General features: G+C 40.8%; 2 protein-coding genes across 2 annotated transcripts; one reads left to right on the top strand and one right to left on the bottom strand.

Moving 5' to 3' along the window:
- The first annotated feature begins 6,708 nt into the window (after positions 1-6,708).
- Positions 6,709-8,255, top strand: cav4a (caveolin 4a). Its single transcript, XM_070903392.1, has 3 exons — positions 6,709-6,915; positions 7,163-7,350; positions 8,098-8,255. The coding sequence occupies exons 1-3, from the start codon at positions 6,712-6,714 to the stop codon at positions 8,246-8,248; spliced, it is 543 nt and encodes a 180-aa protein (XP_070759493.1). The 5' UTR covers positions 6,709-6,711; the 3' UTR covers positions 8,249-8,255.
- Positions 8,256-11,907: 3,652 nt separating this feature from the next.
- Positions 11,908-18,823, bottom strand: oxtrb (oxytocin receptor b). Its single transcript, XM_070901868.1, has 2 exons — positions 17,899-18,823; positions 11,908-13,030 (listed from the first exon to the last, which is right to left on the bottom strand). The coding sequence occupies exons 1-2, from the start codon at positions 18,821-18,823 to the stop codon at positions 12,768-12,770; spliced, it is 1,188 nt and encodes a 395-aa protein (XP_070757969.1). The 3' UTR covers positions 11,908-12,767.
- Between the last annotated feature and the right edge of the window lie 1,049 nt (positions 18,824-19,872).

The raw sequence follows: 19,872 nt of genomic DNA, 5'->3' as shown, positions 1-19,872 counted from the left end.
CATATAAACACTGGATACTTTGATCAATCTTTTTTTTATAATAATGTTCTGACAGCTGAGAATAATTTAGGACACTCATGTTCATTTATAATCATTAATCATAACAGCGTGTAACAGTGAAGGGGCAGCCGGGTGATCAGACAGTCCTGTAACCATGAGATCAACAGCCCGCCTCCCCATTAAAAGTCCATCACCTGTGAAGGTATCCTTGAGCTCACCTGTCATCTGTAAGTCGCTTTTGGATTAGTGTGCCAGCTAACCGCTTTCAAATGTAAAAGTGAAATTCCCATCTCTGTCTGATCCTTAAAAAAGCGCCAACAGGAGCCATCTGTAACACGGTATCTGCATGTGCACCTTTTCTGTGTTTGTCATTTTGTCCAGACGAGCTCTGGCTCTCTGGGTCCTGACCTCCATGTCGTCCGTGTGTCCATTTATGAAAGCCTGTGACTAGGACTGAGCACAGTTAACACATGATTATGTAAAGAGAAAATGCCATTTCATAACAGCTAAAGTGGTTGTCTCTAATACCCTCTTAATATGTGTACACTAGCAGATTAACAACAAAGAATATATACAGTATTTCCATACATGGATATGACCTACTTGTCAAGTACTGTACACATACAATGGTTAATCATTAATATTCTCCACAGATCAATCAATGAAGACAGATGATAAAGTGTTGATGTATCTGAGGTGAATATTTTGAGGGAATATGCAGCTCTCTAAGACAGATTAGACTTACGGGATACCATCGGATAGTCAACAACAACAAACATGAATCAGTAATCAAATAAATAGATTAAATAGAGAAATGTGTAAAAATAACCTCAGCTTTGATGCTGCTCGTCACTGGAATGTCAGTGAAGAGAGAAACAACAGTAGGAGGAGTGGCAACTGTATAAGACTGTGTACTGACAGGCAGAGACGTCCCACACACACACATACAAACTGAAATCCAAAAGACACAAGGTGAAGTAATTTATGGACATCCAGATATATTAAAAGCAAGAAAACACTGTGGCATTTTATGGTCTCCGGCTATAAACACATTCACGTAAGTGCTGCAGAGTACCGATGCATATTGATGACAGCACGGCCAAGCATTGTTATCAAAGCCAACATAATAAAACACAGCTAAGAACAAGCAGCGATGAACACACGTACAGTGTGCAAATATGATGTGACACTTGCATGGAGGTTTGTTGGACACAAACATACTGTATATGTAAAATTACACAGAGACATTTATAGTCTCTCACCCACATCCACACACACATACACGTCATCAGCATCACCACAGTCATATAAAGAATATGTAAATATAGGATAATATGTTTTTCTATGCTGATCTTCTCATACAAGTTGAGTCAATAATCTGGTCTTGAATTTATTTTGATTGGCTATTTTTTTTTACTTGGCCAGTCATTACAAACTCATGCCGTGCACCCAAATAGCTTTATTTTAAAGTGCAGTAAAGATCCAGATGTTTGCAAAGGTACCAGATATGTGTGGCTGAATATAATGATGTACAAGATATCTAGAATATTTCCATTTGATGCAATGGTGCAGCCATAAAAACATAGAGTCTTTGGTTTGAATATTTCACTCAGTGATCATATCATCATATAGCTTCAGTGAGACAGTGCAGGATAAGATTATTCTTACATCCTTACAGCCACTTAAAGAGGGAAGTTAAGGAAACTGGATGTTAAGGGTTATAAGGAAGTGTCATAAAAAGTAAATTTTGAACTCCACGAGAAATCCATGAGCGCAAAAAGAAACCATGATATACTCAGTCACATCAATCAAGTTTTTCCCCTTTTGGTCTCAGAAAGTTGAACATAATACTTATATTGTATATGTAATACAATGATGTGAAAAAGGGCGGCAATACGTTTGATAACCACATAGTTCAAAGAGCTGACTGCCAGTTTCATCACCAGTCTTCCAAAGTGTGTGACTCAGTCTAATGAATATTTGAGCCTGAGCAGTCTGCATAAGTTGCTAATTAAAGTGAAGGACCTCCCACCTCAGTGGCGGCTTTAATAAATCAAGGCAATCACATCAACTGTGCATCTCTTTTCCAAAGCATATTCACTGCAGATCAAACACAAGCCCACTCTCTATAGAAAATGAGAATTCATGGCTTGAGCTCAGCCGAGTGTGGTTTGTTATTCGGCTGTACTTAATGGTAAATCTGAAAAGACCTAATGCTCTTCTGTGTGCTGTACCTCGTGCTGTCTGTCTACTTTAAACTTGATGAGCCTCTCTGTTGTTGCACAACCAACGATGATGAGAGAGCCACTCCTGAAGAATCAAAGGGAGAAGCTGTGATTGATGGTGCTGTCTGACAGAGTGAACCACATTATTTCATCAAACCTTCCCTCAATCAGTAACAGCATGAGTTTCCTCAGAACTGCATGTACACATATAACATGACAGCTGCTCAACCATCTTCACAGAGCTCACACAGCACAACCTCACGTCCAGTGTACTCAGCTCCCACAAACTAATTAAGGGCCCAAAGCCAGGATGAGACACAAGTGTGCACAGGACCTCGGAAAAACACTCAACATTTGGGGAAATATGAAGCTTCAGCCAACAACCGGTTAGCATAAACACTGGACACAGAGAAAACAACTATTCTGGCTCTGTCTAAAGCAAAAATCCGCCTACCAGCAGCTCTATAGCGCACTAATTTACACGTTATATCTCATTTGTTTAATGTGAATAAGCTTATTTCCCCCAAATGTTGAAGTATTCTTTCTAATTTTGCAATTGATATTTTGTGGAAGGGAAGTGTGTATACATTATATGACCCAATATATCTTTCTATCTTTAATTGTTCTGTTGTCCAACAGTTAATGATAATTCATCCTTAGTACAAGTTTACTGTGACAAAAAAAATTTTACCATGCGGCAGTAAAATAATTTTAATAAATTGCCTAGTTTAAGATATTTTCTGCCACAATATAGAATTTCTGCATTCCTGTTGAATTTGTACAGTTGACAACACTTCAATAAAAAAGGGATCCTGTTGTATAATGTAAGCTCAAATGCCTTAACGTAAAAGTGTTGCCCAAAAATTAGGAGAAAATGGCGGCCAAATTATATAAATCCACATGGATAATCCTGCTTAGAAGCAGCAACAACATTTTGAAGCCTCACATCAGCATACTGACTGCGAGTCCTCCGCCTGACATAAAGCAGAGAGTCACAGCCATATAATAATTATTCATGGAACAAACACTGTCCCAATAACTAGTAAAGTCAAATCAGTGTCAGTGCAACTGTCAACCAATTAGCTCTTTAGGTCCGCATATATTTTTAATTTTTCTTATAAAGAAGATCTCAAATGCCCTGTTGAAATATTGGATGGTACCATTTTCTTTAAATCAGAGGTGTTTGAAGCAAGTAGATCTCATGCACATACTATTTAGGTGCCTATATTGACATCATTCATACAAAACTTAATTTCTCCTTATTACTTAAGTGTAATAATGTGATACTGAAACTGAACTGCAGCTGATTCATTTTGTGATACTGTGTGTTTGGGCATCAGAGGGGGATTTTGTACAGGGAGTCCAGAGCTAAAAAGAAATATATTTCCCCCCGTTCTTTTTCTGTTGTGGTCTTAGATAAGAAGCAGTGAATTGGTGATTGTGTTGTTAACTAGACACGACAGATAATCAGTCTGACCTATTGTTCTGAAAGCAGCTGGAGTGGCAGGTGCTGAGCAAGAACACTGTCTGACATCCCTCATGCCCCAAATAAGCTGCTGCTGTCGGGATCAGAGGGTTTGAACTGTGGTTGGTGTTAGATTAAAGCACTGGTTAAAACAGACACGTTTCCTCCACTCAGTGATATGATTATGATTAATGTGTGTCTGTGGTCTGAGGCAGCAGTTCTCACCTCTTTGGGCCTGCAAAACTAAGTGATGCCTACACATGCAGAACCTGTCACATATATCAAAGGAGTGAATTAGCCATTAGCACAACATGTTCTGCCAAAGCGCTATACGTTATACGATTGTGTCACATGCGAGATTTTTTGTGGATTTAGCCAAATTTGAATCAGAATCTGATGACACTTGCAAGGTTGTTTGCTCGTTTTGCCAGGCCGCTGTCAATAAAATCTGACCAAACCACACACACAGTCCAGATGAAGCAGAGAGTTAAATTCTCAAAAATAGTAACTGAGAATGTTTTTACAAACCATTTAATGTTATGGAAAAACACTTCAACACCACATACAAAATATATCAAGTTATTCTTCAGTTATTCTTAACAAATGTGATCTGAATACTTGTTTGTTATTTCAAAATGGATAGTTCAGCTTAAGCCCCCCCCAAAAAAAACAAATACAATAATACTACATAATAATACAACTATTGCTGAAAAATCCATCCCTATCCAGTAACTTATCTTTGCAACCTCCCCAAATAATGTGACGTCTTGGGGTTAATCATGAGAACCACAGGGTACAATGAACTGTGAAATGTGTCTCTGTCTTACTCTGTCTCTCACTCTCAGACACTCACACACACACACACACACACACACTCACACACACTTACACTCTCTCTCACCTGTGCAGCCGCGGACACAAACAAACCCCATCTGGCGAGGTGTGCAGTCCATTAGCATACCATCGTCTCTTGCACAGACACAGGAAGCTCTCTGTCATCAATACACTGTGTTCTCTCTCTGTCTTCATCCAGCAGGCAGAAATGGTCATTACCATGGAGACTGTGCAGAGGTCACGGTAGAGCAGCGCGCTCATGTTCAACTCTGAACAGATGTGCAGTTTGTTAGGTACTTGGTAGTACTTTGTCCTGTACAGTAAATGTTCGACCTTTTTGATAAGAAAACATCTCCATTCCATGTTTGCTTGTCTGAGAATGATGAAGTACTTTGTATAGTTACATTACATCAGATTATCATATTGCCAGCTGCTGTACTGGGTCATTATTTGGTGAAGATGATGATGAGAGCAGTGTGAGATGGCCTTGTGGGGGATAGCTGAGGAGAGTCTGATAAGGTCCAACTCTGTGGATTCATAGCTGATCTATTAATAGCAGTGAGGATGACTGGTTAATGGGTCCAAAGGTTGACGGAGGTGAAAGGGTTTTTCTTAAAAGCATGTTGCGAAACGCGCTTAACACCAGGCGGAGTGCAGAGACCCGAGAACTCTCTTCGTACTATCTGGGCCTCGAGGAGGATATTGTGATAGCATGCAATATATCTCCTGTTGCTTCCGCATTGTGATTGATGCTGTTGGTGAACTGGAAAGAGCAAACTGAGGCAGTGATGCATCGTCACAGCTGATCATTTAACTGGTTTCTGTAAAAGACAGAATGGAAATACGTGAGGAGAGGAGGGGGTCAGAAAATGGGGAGGGTTAAGTATTTTTTCTTTTTGCTAAAAGTAGGATTGGGATTAGAGTAGGAGTAGAACTTTTTGGGAGAGCAGGGCTGGGCACTTTTTCACATTTTCTCATTCCAGAGTTTTATTTTATTCTAAAAAGAAAAGTAGAGTGTTTACATTTAAAAAAATGTGAGGACAACTGGTGCTTCTGTAGCAGGGTTTATTTTCCTCATCACAATCAACTAGAAGCTATAATAAGATCAATATGTCAGTTTTGAGAAACTAGCCTACAGTAGCTCTTACCTTCACTTTATTCTACATCCTAACATGTTGTATACAGTCTGTGAGCAGAACTACAGTTAAATGTGAAAAGTTATATGTGTCAAAAAAATGTTGTGACATATACAGTGTATATGAAGTGACAGTGACAGCTCTTGGTTAAAAAAAATAAGAATGGCAGGGATATTTGGTAAACAGAACATATCATTTTGTTATGTTTCCCATCATTTTTGGCATCTCAAATTCTTTGTGCACTTTTAGTTATTAATGGTAAAATGGGTTGTAACAGTTCAATAGTGTAGCTATTATTTTGAGATATTATGAGGATGGTGATGCATTTTTTTCTAAATCAAGGGGAGGGTCCAAAGAAAATAATCCCAATCCCATTGGGAAGATTAGGGCTGTATGTGAGTGTCTGTACATTTGATTCTTGAAAGATTAATCTCACATACTAACGGTTTTAGGTCAGTGTTGCGCACGAGAACACAGCTGACTGAAGATATTTAATTTCCACTACAAGCCAGAGGGAGGCAGCATTGTTTTGCAAGTCAACCCCTCCTCTGACACAAAGACAATTCTCTTAAGTAAAAATGAGACTTTGAAATAAATGATAAATAATAGAATGAAATAATTAGCGGGGCAAGTATACATATATCTCTAAATATTCCAGTTGGAAGTTTCATGACGGGCACTCACTGAAACATTTGTTTTACTTTATCTTTGCTCTCATGCTTGCAGATTTGTCTCATGTTGTCTGTGCGTGTGTCTGAATGATTGCATTCCCAGTAGGGTGTATCAGTGTATACAGAGCCATCTCCATGCTTAGAGTATTTATATCCCACTCCCCTATCCTTCCTATACTCCCACAGCACAGGAAAATGATCTTCACTTGAAAGTCCATCTGCAAATACCATCCAGGGCACCGTAATGTTCCCAATATAACTCCCCTGCGCAGCCAGCTGAGGGGTCCCGTCAGCAGCCTCAGTCTGTGCTGTAAGGGACGTGACAGGACCCTCTCTCTCTCTGATCTCTGGATTGTGTTTTCTTCACATGTTTGGACATCATGATGAAGGGGGAAGATTCAGAGGAAGTAGAGATTGACTTGGGGGACTCCAGTGAAAACGGGGAGGAACCTCAGATGCTGTGGAAGGCCTCTCCTGCTCTGGAAGAAGAGGAAAACATTCACACGTCTACACTCGTGGAAATCAGTGATACCAAGCCTCTGATTAATGTCAGAGACCCAAGAGGTATCAATGACTGCCTCAAGGTATTGCATTCTTATGCAGTGGCTCTACTGAACTTTGTTTTATGGACTATTTGTGCATTTGTCACATGCAGTGAAGTAGCTGATAATAAAATTGCGCAAAGTCATATAGAACCAAGTAACTGCTTTGCCGATTATACTGCCCTCCAGTGGATATCATTTATTTTTGAGGGTAAATCAAGTCCAACAGCAACACGACTTCATGGTTCACCCCTGTAGCATCAGCAGCGCTTTCTCTTTGTGTCTCCAGGTGACGTTTGAGGATGTGATTGCTGAGCCGGTGTCAGTGCGCAGTGGGGACAGGGTGTGGATCTGGAGTAACGCCCTGTTTGAGGTGTCCAGGGTTTGGATCTACAGGATAGTCACAGTGCTTCTGGCCATTCCTGTGTCGATTATCTCGGGTCTCCTCTTCGCCATTCTCAGCTGCTTCCACATCTGGTGGGTTTAGATCATGCCTTCCTGCACACATCAAGGGAACAACAAGCAACAGTTTTTCTCACTTACTGCAACACAGATAGTTTGGGTGTAATTTGTCCAGGTTTTGAGATATCCATCTCTGAAATGTCTGCCTCCACAGACACTAAACAACACACATCCATACAAGCAGCCTGCTGTTGGTGGTGGGTGTTTATCAGACAAGGAGGGTCTAATGAAAGACACTCATCTAGTTGCATCATGCATCTTTAATTGGCCTCCAGTATCTGACTAATAAAGGGGAATCCAGGATGCAAGGGGGATAATACTTTGTAATACTAACTGGTTTGATATAAAGGAACAGAGATTGAATAATGCCAAGTTGAGTGGATGAGAAGTTTTGGAAAATAAGTGTAATGTTGATAGTAATGCAATTCTGCTTCTGTTGTACTCAGAAATATGTTGAAATGAAAGTTGAAAGATATAATGAGTGCTGGAAAAAGAAGAACTGTGAAAAGTTTCATATCCTGTTTGACTCAAAGTTAAGAAATAATTAAGTTAAGTTAATAAGTATAAAATCCACTTTTGGGGAAGTGAAGGACTTTCTCTCAGTCCCCTGTCCACATTGCTTCAGAAGACAAATATCTAAAGATTTGAACAAGTTTCATTAAAACTTGCTGCATGACTCGATACCACTGTGACTGAGAAATATATTTATTTGTCTAATTTGGGTGATTTTCATCATAAGTTTTGTGTTTCTGTCTCTGACAGGATGGTTGGTCCTTGTGTCCAGTGTATCTCTATTGGCACACGCTGGCTGCAGAGCCTGTGGAGCATTGTGCTGGACATCCTTGTGCGTCCCTTCCTCTTAAGTGCTGGGAGATGCTGCGGAGGCTTCAGCATTCACCTCGCCAAAGAATGAGACTCACACATCCAGACTGGGATTGTTCGTTATGTGCACAAGTGAACTGGTGTCCTAGCAGACTGAGCCCAAGTGGGCATTGATATTCAAAGGTGATATTCAAAATAAAATGTTTATAATTACATGTTTTCCTTTGGTCAAAGTCCAACAGTATCTGCTGGTCCTTTTTAGTGATTATTCAAAACAATTATTTGGACCTGACACAATAACAAAAAGAAGGTTATGAAATTCTCAATGTCATGAAATCGCTCTCGTGAGACCAAAAAGAGGATCAGATTTCTTAACAACTGGTCAGTGTAAGAAAATGGAGTCACTTAACTTCCATTACAGTGATTTGTTTGTAGAAAACAAGTGACCCTTTTTTGTTAAACATGCAGTATTTTTCATAGTGGGGTTATGACTCTGGATGATTTGTAGAATTTGAAGTACTTTCAGCATAATTTGTTGTGCAAATTCAATGTCGTATCATCTTTACTTTTGGTTTGGTTTTATATTTTGTTACATTTTTACATTACAGTTTAGAGTTTAAGCTTAGGGATCAAAAATGTACAACTACGAGGATGTAATCTTAATTATAGAAGTGACTGATTTCTAACCTAAAAATATTTAATTCTTTAGAAAAGAAGAACCATTTATGTTATTAGATGTAATCTTAAGGGACGAAATGACAATGCAAGCTAGATATTAAAGTATTTTGTTCTGTTTGAAATAAGATTAGCTCTAAACACAAAACATAATTATTCTGTTAAATTAAGTGAAGGGTCAGTAGGGAGGCAGAGGGTTTAATCGCCATTAATATGTTATATACTATGTATGAAAATGCTATTGCATAGATATTATGAAGGTCAGCAGGATATGGCATATACTACATAATTACCTTCATGTATTTATTCATGCGATTGTTTCAAGCTTGAAAGCAAATGTTATTGCTAAGTTGTGTATTCAATAACTTGGGTTTTATATAGGTTTGTATAGGCGACATTCAAGTACTGCTTCTTCTGTTATTTTGTTGGTGTGGATGGAAATTAATAAAACATCCTGCATGACCTCACTGCAGATCATGCACTTATGTACTGACTATTTATTATGCGGCGTGGTAACTTCTTAGGGTTGTCATGTTAAATGCAGCTTTAGCCTGCTTCACTTCCCTCTTTTTTAAATGCTTTAAGTCACAGTGTGAGTTGTCACATTTGTACAAAAGGTGTATGTGTGTGTTTGTGTGTGTGTGTGTGTGTGTGTGTGTGTGTGTGTGTGTCCCTACACTTGATGTGGTATGTCAGCAGTGCCCTCTGTATCTTTGACAGTTTGAGGCAGTCATTGCTAGCAGCTGCATGCCTGCTGGCATTCTTGGATTGGAATAACATTGAGTGGCGTCTCAGTTTATAACCTGCCGCTCCCCTCCTCACCACTGCCCTCTGTGGCTCTGACTGCAGCCACACACCCCCCTCCCATCTCTGCCCTCTGTCACTTCATTATCTCAGCTTCAGCTTCAGCCTGCTCCATCAGTCAGAGAGCAGGGCCACAGATGAAATGGGCCACAGCCAGATCGACCTCACCAACAGGAACCCCAAGCAAATCAACGAGGATGAGGTGCAAATAATCGACTTTTACTTTCTTATCACAAAAGTGCATGAATTGTAATATAAATGTGTTATGTAATGTTTGAGATTAATCAAGCCTTGAACATGCGTTTGAATAAAAACGCTACCTAAAACAGTCATTAACATAGTACTCTCTGTTAAAAATACATCTGACGTGGCAGGGTGGAGCAGAAGGTTTAAGGATGCAGTAATAATAATAATAATAATGATAATAATAATAATCAATAAATAATGACCTACAGTATGGAGTGCACTCTCTCTATATATATTTATATATTTAAATTTAGGTCAAAAACACAAAATGTTTTGCTTTATGAAAAGATGAAGATACTGGTGTTTTTCTTTATTGTTAAGTGCTTTGGTTTATGGATCTGCAAAGTGTTTATGTATGTTTTTATATTTTACTTAAAACTAAGATCTTGGTAGTGATTCATTAAGCTTTCTGATAGTTAGCTGAGAAGTTTTAAATAGTTGATTTTTAGTTTTTAAGTTTTAAGGTTAAGCTTTAAGTCCCTTAAAGCCTACGCATATCACAAAACAACATATTTTCTATGCAGACAGATTCATTTTGTGTTTGCAGCGGGGTTTAAGATCTCTCCTAACCCTAACCCACTTCTGCCACTACCCTTATGCAACTGAAATAAACCAACTTTATTTTTAGTGACACTCAAAGCATTGAATTCATAAAACGCAGCATTTACATCTTTTTTCATACTCAGGATAATCCACAGTCTTCACTATGAACAGTTTCCATTATGATATAAATATGATTATATTATGTACTCGAGGTCTCAAGGTGAGGTCTGTGTATGTTCACTGTAATGCATGGCTAGATACTGCCTGGTGTCAGAGGGAAAATATGTTTATTTGTGATATGTGTGCAGTGACCCTCGAAAGCCTATAAATCCAAACACAGAATACAAATAAATGAACCCTCCCTGCTTTAGGTCAGCTTTGAAGATGTGATCGCGGAGCCTGCTGGCACGCACAGTCTGGATGGCATGTGGAAAGCTAGCAACACCACCTAGGCGCTGTCATTACTGTTGTTATGGCAGCCTGACCGCCATCTTTGGCATCCCTCTGGTGCTTCCTGTTTGCTTGTCTGTCATTCTGGCACATCTGGGCTGTCGTGCCCAGCATTAACAGCCGTCTGATTGGGTCCCAGTGTCTGAGCCGACCCTACGCGCTGGTCATACACTCCTTCCATGACCCGCTCCTCGAGGCTGGGGGAGATATACAGCGGTGTGAGAGTGGTGTGGTGCAAGGAGGTGTAAGTACTGTACAGCTGCTTTACTCAGGCATAAAGACCAACTTCTGGATATTTCACTGACTTTTAAAATATCCAGGAAACATCAGAAATGGTGCGAGAGTAATAGCTGTCATTTTTGTTTGTTGTCCTGAGCTGATTTAATGTTTGTTACTGAATTAATTTACAGTGATGTTGCATTTTTTTACATGATGATTTCGCAAAATATGAAAATCGTGAATTTCACTCTTTTCATTCTATGTTTATGTCAGCCAAACATTTAATAAATCATGTTTGAAGTGTAATATGAATGCTTTTATTGCAGTAAAACATTTGTCATGTCTCTCACATGCTATCACTAAATGGTTGTGCCAAATATTAGACACTAGAAACTGTATGTGAATGTGAGTTTCCCTCGTTCACCTTAAAACAACTTGCCAGGCTATAAATAGTTATTTCTAGTTTAGTTATCACTATTTAGAAACACGCCTAACACGCCTTCTAACAACTCTGCTTCTGACACTGAAATTCTCCATATGTTGAGCATAAATAGTTGGCATATTGCCTGGAACCGTACAGAAAAAGAAACAGAGACTATTAGTCAGAATAATCAGTGTGGCCACAAGGGGGACCTATTATTCTAGTTTGATCTTTGATTAAATGCACTTTAGTTTGCCTAAAATCTGAAGTCCAGGTACACTGATTACCCCCAAAACACCAACACCCAAGAAAAGAAGAGATGGGGTCGATAAAAGGTGATGACATGTAGACACACACGAGGAGCAGTGGAAACTATTTACAAAGTGAATTTCATATTACATGATAAAAGACCAACACTGTTTGATTTGTAGCGCAGGAAAGTCTGCTGAAAGCATTGAAACTGGCCTCCTGGCTGTGAAATGCATTGCATGTGGTTTTTTCTCTTTCTTCTTTTTCTTCTTCACAATGGAGATTAAGCCAAACCTCAAGAGCAGATATTATCTTAATAACCTTAATGTCACTCATGCATCTCAACACTTTGATTTAACCGTCCATATAATACAACAATATAACTATAAAATGCTTGTACACAAAGTAAAGCTGCTTCAAAGGGGCAAACAGTCATTACAGTAACTGAATCAGTGTCCATTTGCACAGAGCAAAGATATATTTGCAATCTGCCAAACTCCTGCCTTTCTTAAAACGCAGTTAAGGGTTTTATCTGGCTTTGTAGAAAGAATCTCCTTGTGCAACATTAATATTATTATCATGACAATTACTTCTCTTTTAAGGTCAAATCAGGACAACAACTATCAAGACCTCAAGATTCAAGACTGAAGGACGGAAGCATACAAACAACTTTGAAAATGTTCATGGTTGTTCATACAGACAGACAGAGGATAAATCTTGAAATGCTAAAGCTTATAATATAAGAGAAATATATGATGTGTTTTTTGGGAAAGCATGGAGATTTCACTGGTGTAGAAGCTTCACATAACATCACAGTTTGGACACACCGGGTGCAGGTTATTGCCTGGACAGGAGGTTTACATTGTCTATTTAGCTCAATCTAAAACACGTTGCAATGGCCACCACAGTGCCGCTGCAGGTAATTAAATGTCTGAAATGGGGGACTTGCATGATTGCCGGATCACTCGGCTACAGGAAGCCTGGATGGCTTTCAGCTGGCTCTTCAGTGTCCCGGTCCCCCTGTGCTGGATGTGTGCGTGAGGCTCCTCTGGCTGCTGGTGTTCTTGATGACATAAGTGGCCGAGTTGCTCTTGTGCCTGCACTGTTGCTCACAGCTGCAGGAGGAGGCCGTCAGGTACTGGCTACAGCAGCAGAAGAAGCACCGCATCAGGTCATGGAACAGGTGACCGGCGAAGAACATGTAGATCCAGGGGTTACAGCAGCTGTTGAGGCTGGCCAGCAACATGGCGATGATGAAGGCCATGTCTAAGGAGAGAGACAGAGAGGAACACTTGGTATTTCTGTGAATATGTGTATTCATACAGTGTAAATACAAAACAGAGAAATCCCAAGTTAAAAAAGAAAAGAAAGTATCTTAAGGAATAAGGCTAGTGACTTCATGTCTGTGATAAAGCCTGATTTATCTTATTATCCTCAGTGCCGTAGAGCTTCATTTTTGTCAAAAAATGATTAAAAGCACATCAATGATCCACACAGTTACAGAGTGACATGTTTCTTCATTACTATGAACATCAGCACTGTAGTTTACTTTGAGTCAATCCCACATACAACATATTTACTCACTAATGCAGCAAATCCATGGCCCCAACAATTACACAATTTTCTCCTGTTTGAGTAACCTTTGCTAAAAAAAATTTTTTTTAAATGAAACTGTATATTGGCGAGCCATTTTTAAAGATTTCCATTTTCAGATAGGAACCAGCAGGTTTTGGGCTGTGTGCCACAGGCAGGGCAGAGACGTCAGAAAGCACTGAGATATGGAATTAAATGTTGTTGCTTTTGGTCTTTTCATGGGATTTGTTGATAAAAACATAAATATAAAACATCACCTGCCACATCCTTTTTAAAAAATCTTGTCTATGACCTGCAATCTGACCACTGTGTCCAGCCCAGTGCTACCCTTAATAGAATAAGCAGTTTAGGAAAGGAATGAATAGATGGATCTTTAAAAAGCCCCTAAAGTAGCACGTTTTTCTCCATTCCAGTAAGATGTAATCACCTGGTTGTGGGCTAAAGTCCAAACTCAGAGTGTGTGGTCTTTAAAGACGTACTTTTTAGTGTATTCAGCCAGACCAAACCACCAGACTTAAATATTTCAACAACTATTGGATGGATAGACATGAAATGTAGTACAGACATTCACGCTCCACCCTGAGGATGAATTGTAATAACTTTGGTCCCTTGACTTTTCATCTAGCCCCATCATCAGGTCAATGTTACAGTTTGCCCAACACTTTGGCTTATGACCAAATACTTGCACAACTATCATGACATTCCCAGCTGGGAACAGGCTAAGCTGTTAAGTCTAAGCATGGCTGTAGACTCTCCCGTTGTAACTGTTTCGAAGGGAATAAGAGATGTTTAGAAGTGGCTAGGACCTGCATGTTCAGTTGTGTTATTTAATCTACATTTCTTCAAGTTAAATTCAAGGTAAAACGTCACAGCTACACACACACACACACACACACACACACACGCACACACACACACACTCACACGTAGACTGTGTCACATTAAAATCACCCCTGCACAGGTTTGGACTCTCAATTTTATTTCTATTTTATAGATATCAGCGCTTGTTCAAGGCAGCTGCACTTATTTTACACATCATTTACAGAGAAATATACGAACTGACATGCTGAAGCATTTCAGACAACCTTGAAAACATTTGGGATTATAGCTGGAAGGTTGATGGGTGCCACACAAATGGGATTTTAAGTTGCTTGACACAAACGTGATAAATGGCTTCGATTAGAAGACGCCGTCCTGGATGGAAAAATATACCCTACTTTCTCATTCATTCAATTGATTAAATTTCCAATCGTTAGAGGCACAGAGAAGCATGCCATTCGAACATTGGAAAGTGGGCGACCTCCAGGGTTTTTTTTTTCTAATCCTTAATGGGGTAAGAGAGATTTAGTGCGCGTAGTCTTCTTCTCTCCTCAAGTGAAAATGCTGACCTGGCCATGGTGCTCTCTCTGACTCTCTGTAATCCTCTGTTTTATTGTTAGAGTTGAGCGCAGTGCCAACCAAATGGCCTGTCAAAATTATGAGACGTGCTCAACAGATAAGTCAAACACCCTGTCCAGAAATTATTTGTGGCCATGAGGAACGCAGTTTTTTCTTTTTGCCCTGGTACAGTCCACTTTGACTTACAGTACATTCACCACTTTGTTGTGCTGCCAGGAGTGAAAGAAAAACACGAATCTTGGCAGTTTCTCTGTAATATCAGCTCCTCTGAGATTGAGGTTGGAAAAATAGAAAGAGGGTGATGTTGAAATCAAAAGGGGGACTGCAATGATTCTACCATCACTTATTTGATTTAAGAATACGCACTCCATCAAAAATAATTCTGAGGAGGAAAAGTTAAACAAAAATTGCATGAGAGCACAAAGTCAGCTTCTCCTTCACGATCAGTGGATCCTGGAGGATCTTGGAAGATCCTGGTGGGTCCTGCAAGACAGTGTTCATTCTCACACTTTGATTGAACTGCCCTCAGCAACAAGAAGACACTCACCTACATGGAGTCTTGACATGAGCAGCATTACTTCAAAGACAATGCAATAAGTAAGTGAAGGTGAGAGCAGAAAGTAGAATTTTAAATAACTTTCACACCTGGGTTTGAAAAGCTTTCTTTGAAATGAACATGATTTGTATCCATAATGACCGCTTCACATTTTCAATCTAGCAGTCCACCTTTCAACAAACTGCTCCATATCCTAAAAACTGAGACTGAGATACACTATATTGCCAAAAGTATTGGCTCACCTGCCTTGACTCGCATATGAACTTAAGTGACATCCCATTCTTAATCCATAGGGTTTAATATGACGTCGGTCCACCCTTTGCAGCTATAACAGCTTCAACTCTTCTGGGAAGGCTTTCCACAAGGTTTAGGAGTGTGTTTATGGGAATTTTTGACCATTCTTCCAGAAGCGCATGTGTGAGGTCACACACTGATGTTGGACGAGAAGGCCTGGCTCTCAGTCTCCGCTCTAATTCATCCTAAAGGTGATCTGTCGGGTTGAGGTCAGGACTCTGTGCAGGCCAGTCAAGTTCATCCACACCAAACTCTCTCATCCATGTCTTTATGGACCTTGCTTTGTGCACTGGTGCACAGTCATGTTGGAACAGGAAGGGGCCATCCCCAAACTGTTCCCACAAAGTTGGGAGCATGGAAGTGTCCAAAATCTCTTGGTATGCTGAAGCGTTCAGAGTTCCTTTCACTGGAACTAAGGGGCCAAGCCCAGCTCCTGAAAAACAACCCCACACCATAATCCCCCCTCCACCAAACTTTACACTTGGCACAATGTAGTCAGACAAGTACCGTTCTCCTGGCAACCGCCAAACCCAGACTCGTCCATCAGATTGCCAGATGGTGAAGCGCGATTCGTCACTCCAGAGAACGCGTCTCCACTGCTTTAGAGTCCAGTGTCGGCGTGCTTTACACCACTGCATCCGATGCTTTGCATTGCACTTGGTGATGTATGGCTTGGATGCAGCTGCTCGGCCATGGAAACCCATTCCATGAAGCTCTCTATGCACTGTTCTTGAGCTAATCTGAAGGCCACATGAAGTTTGGAGGTCTGTAGCGATTGACTCTGCAGAAAGTTGGCGACCTCTGCGCACTATGCGCCTCAGCATCCGCTGACCCTGCTCTGTCATTTTACGTGGCCTACCACTTCGTGGCTGAGTTGCTGTCGTTCCCAATCGCTTCCACCTTTTTATAATACCACTGACAGTTGACTGTGGAATATTTAGGAGCGAGGAAATTTCACGACTGGACTTGTTGCACAGGTGGCATCCTATCACAGTACCACGCTGGAATTCACTGAGCTCCTGAGAGCGACCCATTCTTTCACAAATGTTTGTAGAAACAGTCTGCATGCCTTGGTGCATGATTTTATACACCTGTGGCCATGGAAGTGATTGGAACACCTGATTTCAATTATTTGGATGGGTGAGTGAATACTTTTGGCAATATAGTGTATTTTAAATTGATAGCATCTTTCCTTCTCTCCTCTCCTCCTCTTTCTCCCATGCACATACTGTATGTAAACCCTTTATTTGTTACTTCTTGCTTACTTGCTTATTTTACGTTCATGTTGAATGCAACTGTGCATTTTTTCTGAGTTTATGAAAAGTTCACATTTTGGAGACAGACAGTTTTCACAGGACAGCTATGAGGAGTTCATTATTTCATACTGGCTTTTAAATGCTTTGCCAAATTCCATGTTGAAAAGTCACAAATAATGTTTATAATGCTAAATGGTAATAAGAAATAGCGTAGCGGTTGAGTTAATCCATCCAAACTAAATGGGGGCCTCTGTTACATCATGCACTTTCAGATCTGTAGGGTACAGTGCATGCATTCTTGGCTTTAATGTGTTTATTTTCATAATTTTGAGCATAACTGCTTGGGAGAAGACAAAAACAGGAAGATGATTAACTTGGCTAAGTCTGGCCTATATCTCAGTCTCTGGATGATTGAATGAACACTCATGCAATTTTGCTCAGATAACACCACTTGAAAGGATGGATAGCACATCTGCTCCCCTGCTCTTGTCCCCTTTTAATGGCAAATTCAAAAGATACGAGGGGTAAATCTGAACAAACTATGCTATGTTAAATGGAAATTATATAAACCACCACTGGGACCAGAGATAGAAACTCTTTGATGTCCTGGTACATTTAGTCTCCCACTGACTTTCCCTGAACTGATAACCACTGTGAATGACACTCCCATTCATCTGTGTTCACTCTGGGGAAGTCTGAAGTTAAACACCATTGTGTTGCCCTGGAAGTGAAGTGGATTGCTTATGCATTCCCAGAGATATTTTGTGAGGTGGAAGAATGACCTTTGTGTGTATGAGGCTGGTTCGGAGACACTTAGTGCTGAAATATTGTAGAAAAATGTATTTCTTTTCCATCACAAGGTTCATGTGCAATAAATTCACCAATATAAAACTTGGGAAAAGGTGACGCTCTACTCTAAACAGGTATAATATGTTCATAGACCAATAACTATAGGAGGCAAATATACATTTATATCATTATTAAAATTCAAACTGCATCAAAATAAATAAAAAAGAAAACACTGAGTGTGCCTTTACCTTCTCTTGGTGCAGCAGGATCCCATGCAGACCACATCTGGACAAAGAAGAAGGGAGTCCAGCACACAATGTAGGCAAGGACCACCACAAATGTCATTTTCACTGTGCGGATCTTTGCTTTTGAAATGAGCCTCACGCTGCTCACACGACAGAGGGGGTGGGCGCCTTTGGAGGGCCTTGGAGTGAGAGCCAGGAAGTGCTCCCTTCTCGTTTTTAAATTGAAATTCTGCCATATTTTGAAACATATCAAGCCGTAGCAGATGCTTAAAATCGCCACTGGGAAAATGTAAATGCTGAGACTCATCCATGTGATGTATGCTTTGGCACCCCATGGCTGCACAAAGTCCCCCCAGCAGTCATACACACCGTTTCCAACCTCCCTCAAAGAAAATATGTACGCTTGAGGGGTGCTGAAGATCAGACTGAGCGTCCAAGAGGCGATCACACAGAAGCGATCCTTTCTCTTGTGCACAGAGCGAAGCGGCTGGCAGATCGCTAAGCACCTGTCGATGGACATCAGGACGAGCATGTAGGTGGACGCAAACATGCCCACAACCTGGAGGTATTTGACCAGCCTGCACAGCAAATCCGGCCCGTAGAAGCGAAACGTGATATCCCAGATGAGCTGCGGTAAGACCTGAAAGACTGCGACGACAAGGTCTGCGATGCTCAGGTGCTTCATGAAGTAATACATCCGAGACTGGCTGTGCTTGGTGGCGTGGATGGCCCACAGGACGCACAGGTTGCCGGTCAGAGCGAGCAGCAGCACCAGGACCAGGACGGCGACTTCGACTTTGGCCACTTCTTCATTTCGTTTCAAAGGATTGACCGTGGCGTTTCCCAAATGGCTCTCATTTCCACGACTTGAGTTGCCCCAGGAAACATTCTGCACCCAACTATTCTGCTCGCGTAAAAGGTCCTCCATCGTGCGTAAAAGCGCCGCTTTGGCGCAGCCAGCGGTCACATCACAAGACAGATTCAGGACCGCTGTCCGCTGCGTGGAAGAGTAGCTGCCCTGCGCAATTTACAGCCAGATCACTCCGTCAAAGTTGGTTTTGTGAGTTGCCCTCAGGTTAAATTACTGTATACTCCAGAAGTCAGCGCTGTCGTCTGCACAGAAACGAAACGTAACACTTTTATTGAAAACTCAGTGCACAGCAATCTCAAGCCTTAGAACTATTAAAACTTAACAAAGAAATTATATGTCGAGTTATTTTGTTACCTTTGAAGCGGCGCTGCACAGTTTGCGACCTCGGAGCACCGCAGTCCTCATCACTCGCTGTTCAGTTTGATGTCTGCTTTGCTGAAGCTCAGAATCCAACCGATCTCAGTAACCCCCTCCCCTCATCTTACTTCCCTCTTAAGGAAGCTGTCTGCGTTGAGTATGAGCAGACTAACTCCTTCCCCCTCTCCCTGTACATTGAGTTTAGGTTCCGACTTTGTGGAGTGCTTTGTGAAATCAAATGTCCCTTAACAACATTTGGGCGATGCTATCTTGAATTGCGCAGTGACTCAATGCTTTTAGCATCTACATTGCTTGAAGTGATCCCTTGTTAGATTCAAAAGGAGGAAAATTACTCTCTGATCCTACAGAGCCTCAGAGGGCCACTTGTTTTCCAAAGACAGCCACCAAATATGGAAAGAGATGCTATCTGGAGCTGGAGCAGTATACTTTGGTTGAATGCAATTACATCTAAGACTGTGATGCTGTGACGTAAACTGGTACTTTATGCCCAGGCTCAATCAGGGGTGATACAGGTGAAGTCAGGGCCGTGAGCCATTCAACTGATGTGTGTGACGTGCAACTTATAGTGTCCAAACATAAGAAAACAATAATCTCCATTTTTTTCAGGCCCATACACGACAGTCATCCAAAATGTTGTTTACTTTCATGCAGCAGCCGAAATGGAGGCGTCAGTTTAAATGTCACAGATCTTGTTTTTGAATGAAACCCAAAGTAATGATTTGATTGTT

This window comes from Enoplosus armatus, chromosome 3 (genome assembly GCF_043641665.1).
Source record: "Enoplosus armatus isolate fEnoArm2 chromosome 3, fEnoArm2.hap1, whole genome shotgun sequence".
NCBI classification, from domain to species: Eukaryota; Metazoa; Chordata; class Actinopteri; order Centrarchiformes; family Enoplosidae; genus Enoplosus; species Enoplosus armatus.
The sequence above is the reverse complement of the archived record's forward strand: the minus strand, read 5'-3'. Positions and strand labels throughout refer to the sequence as shown.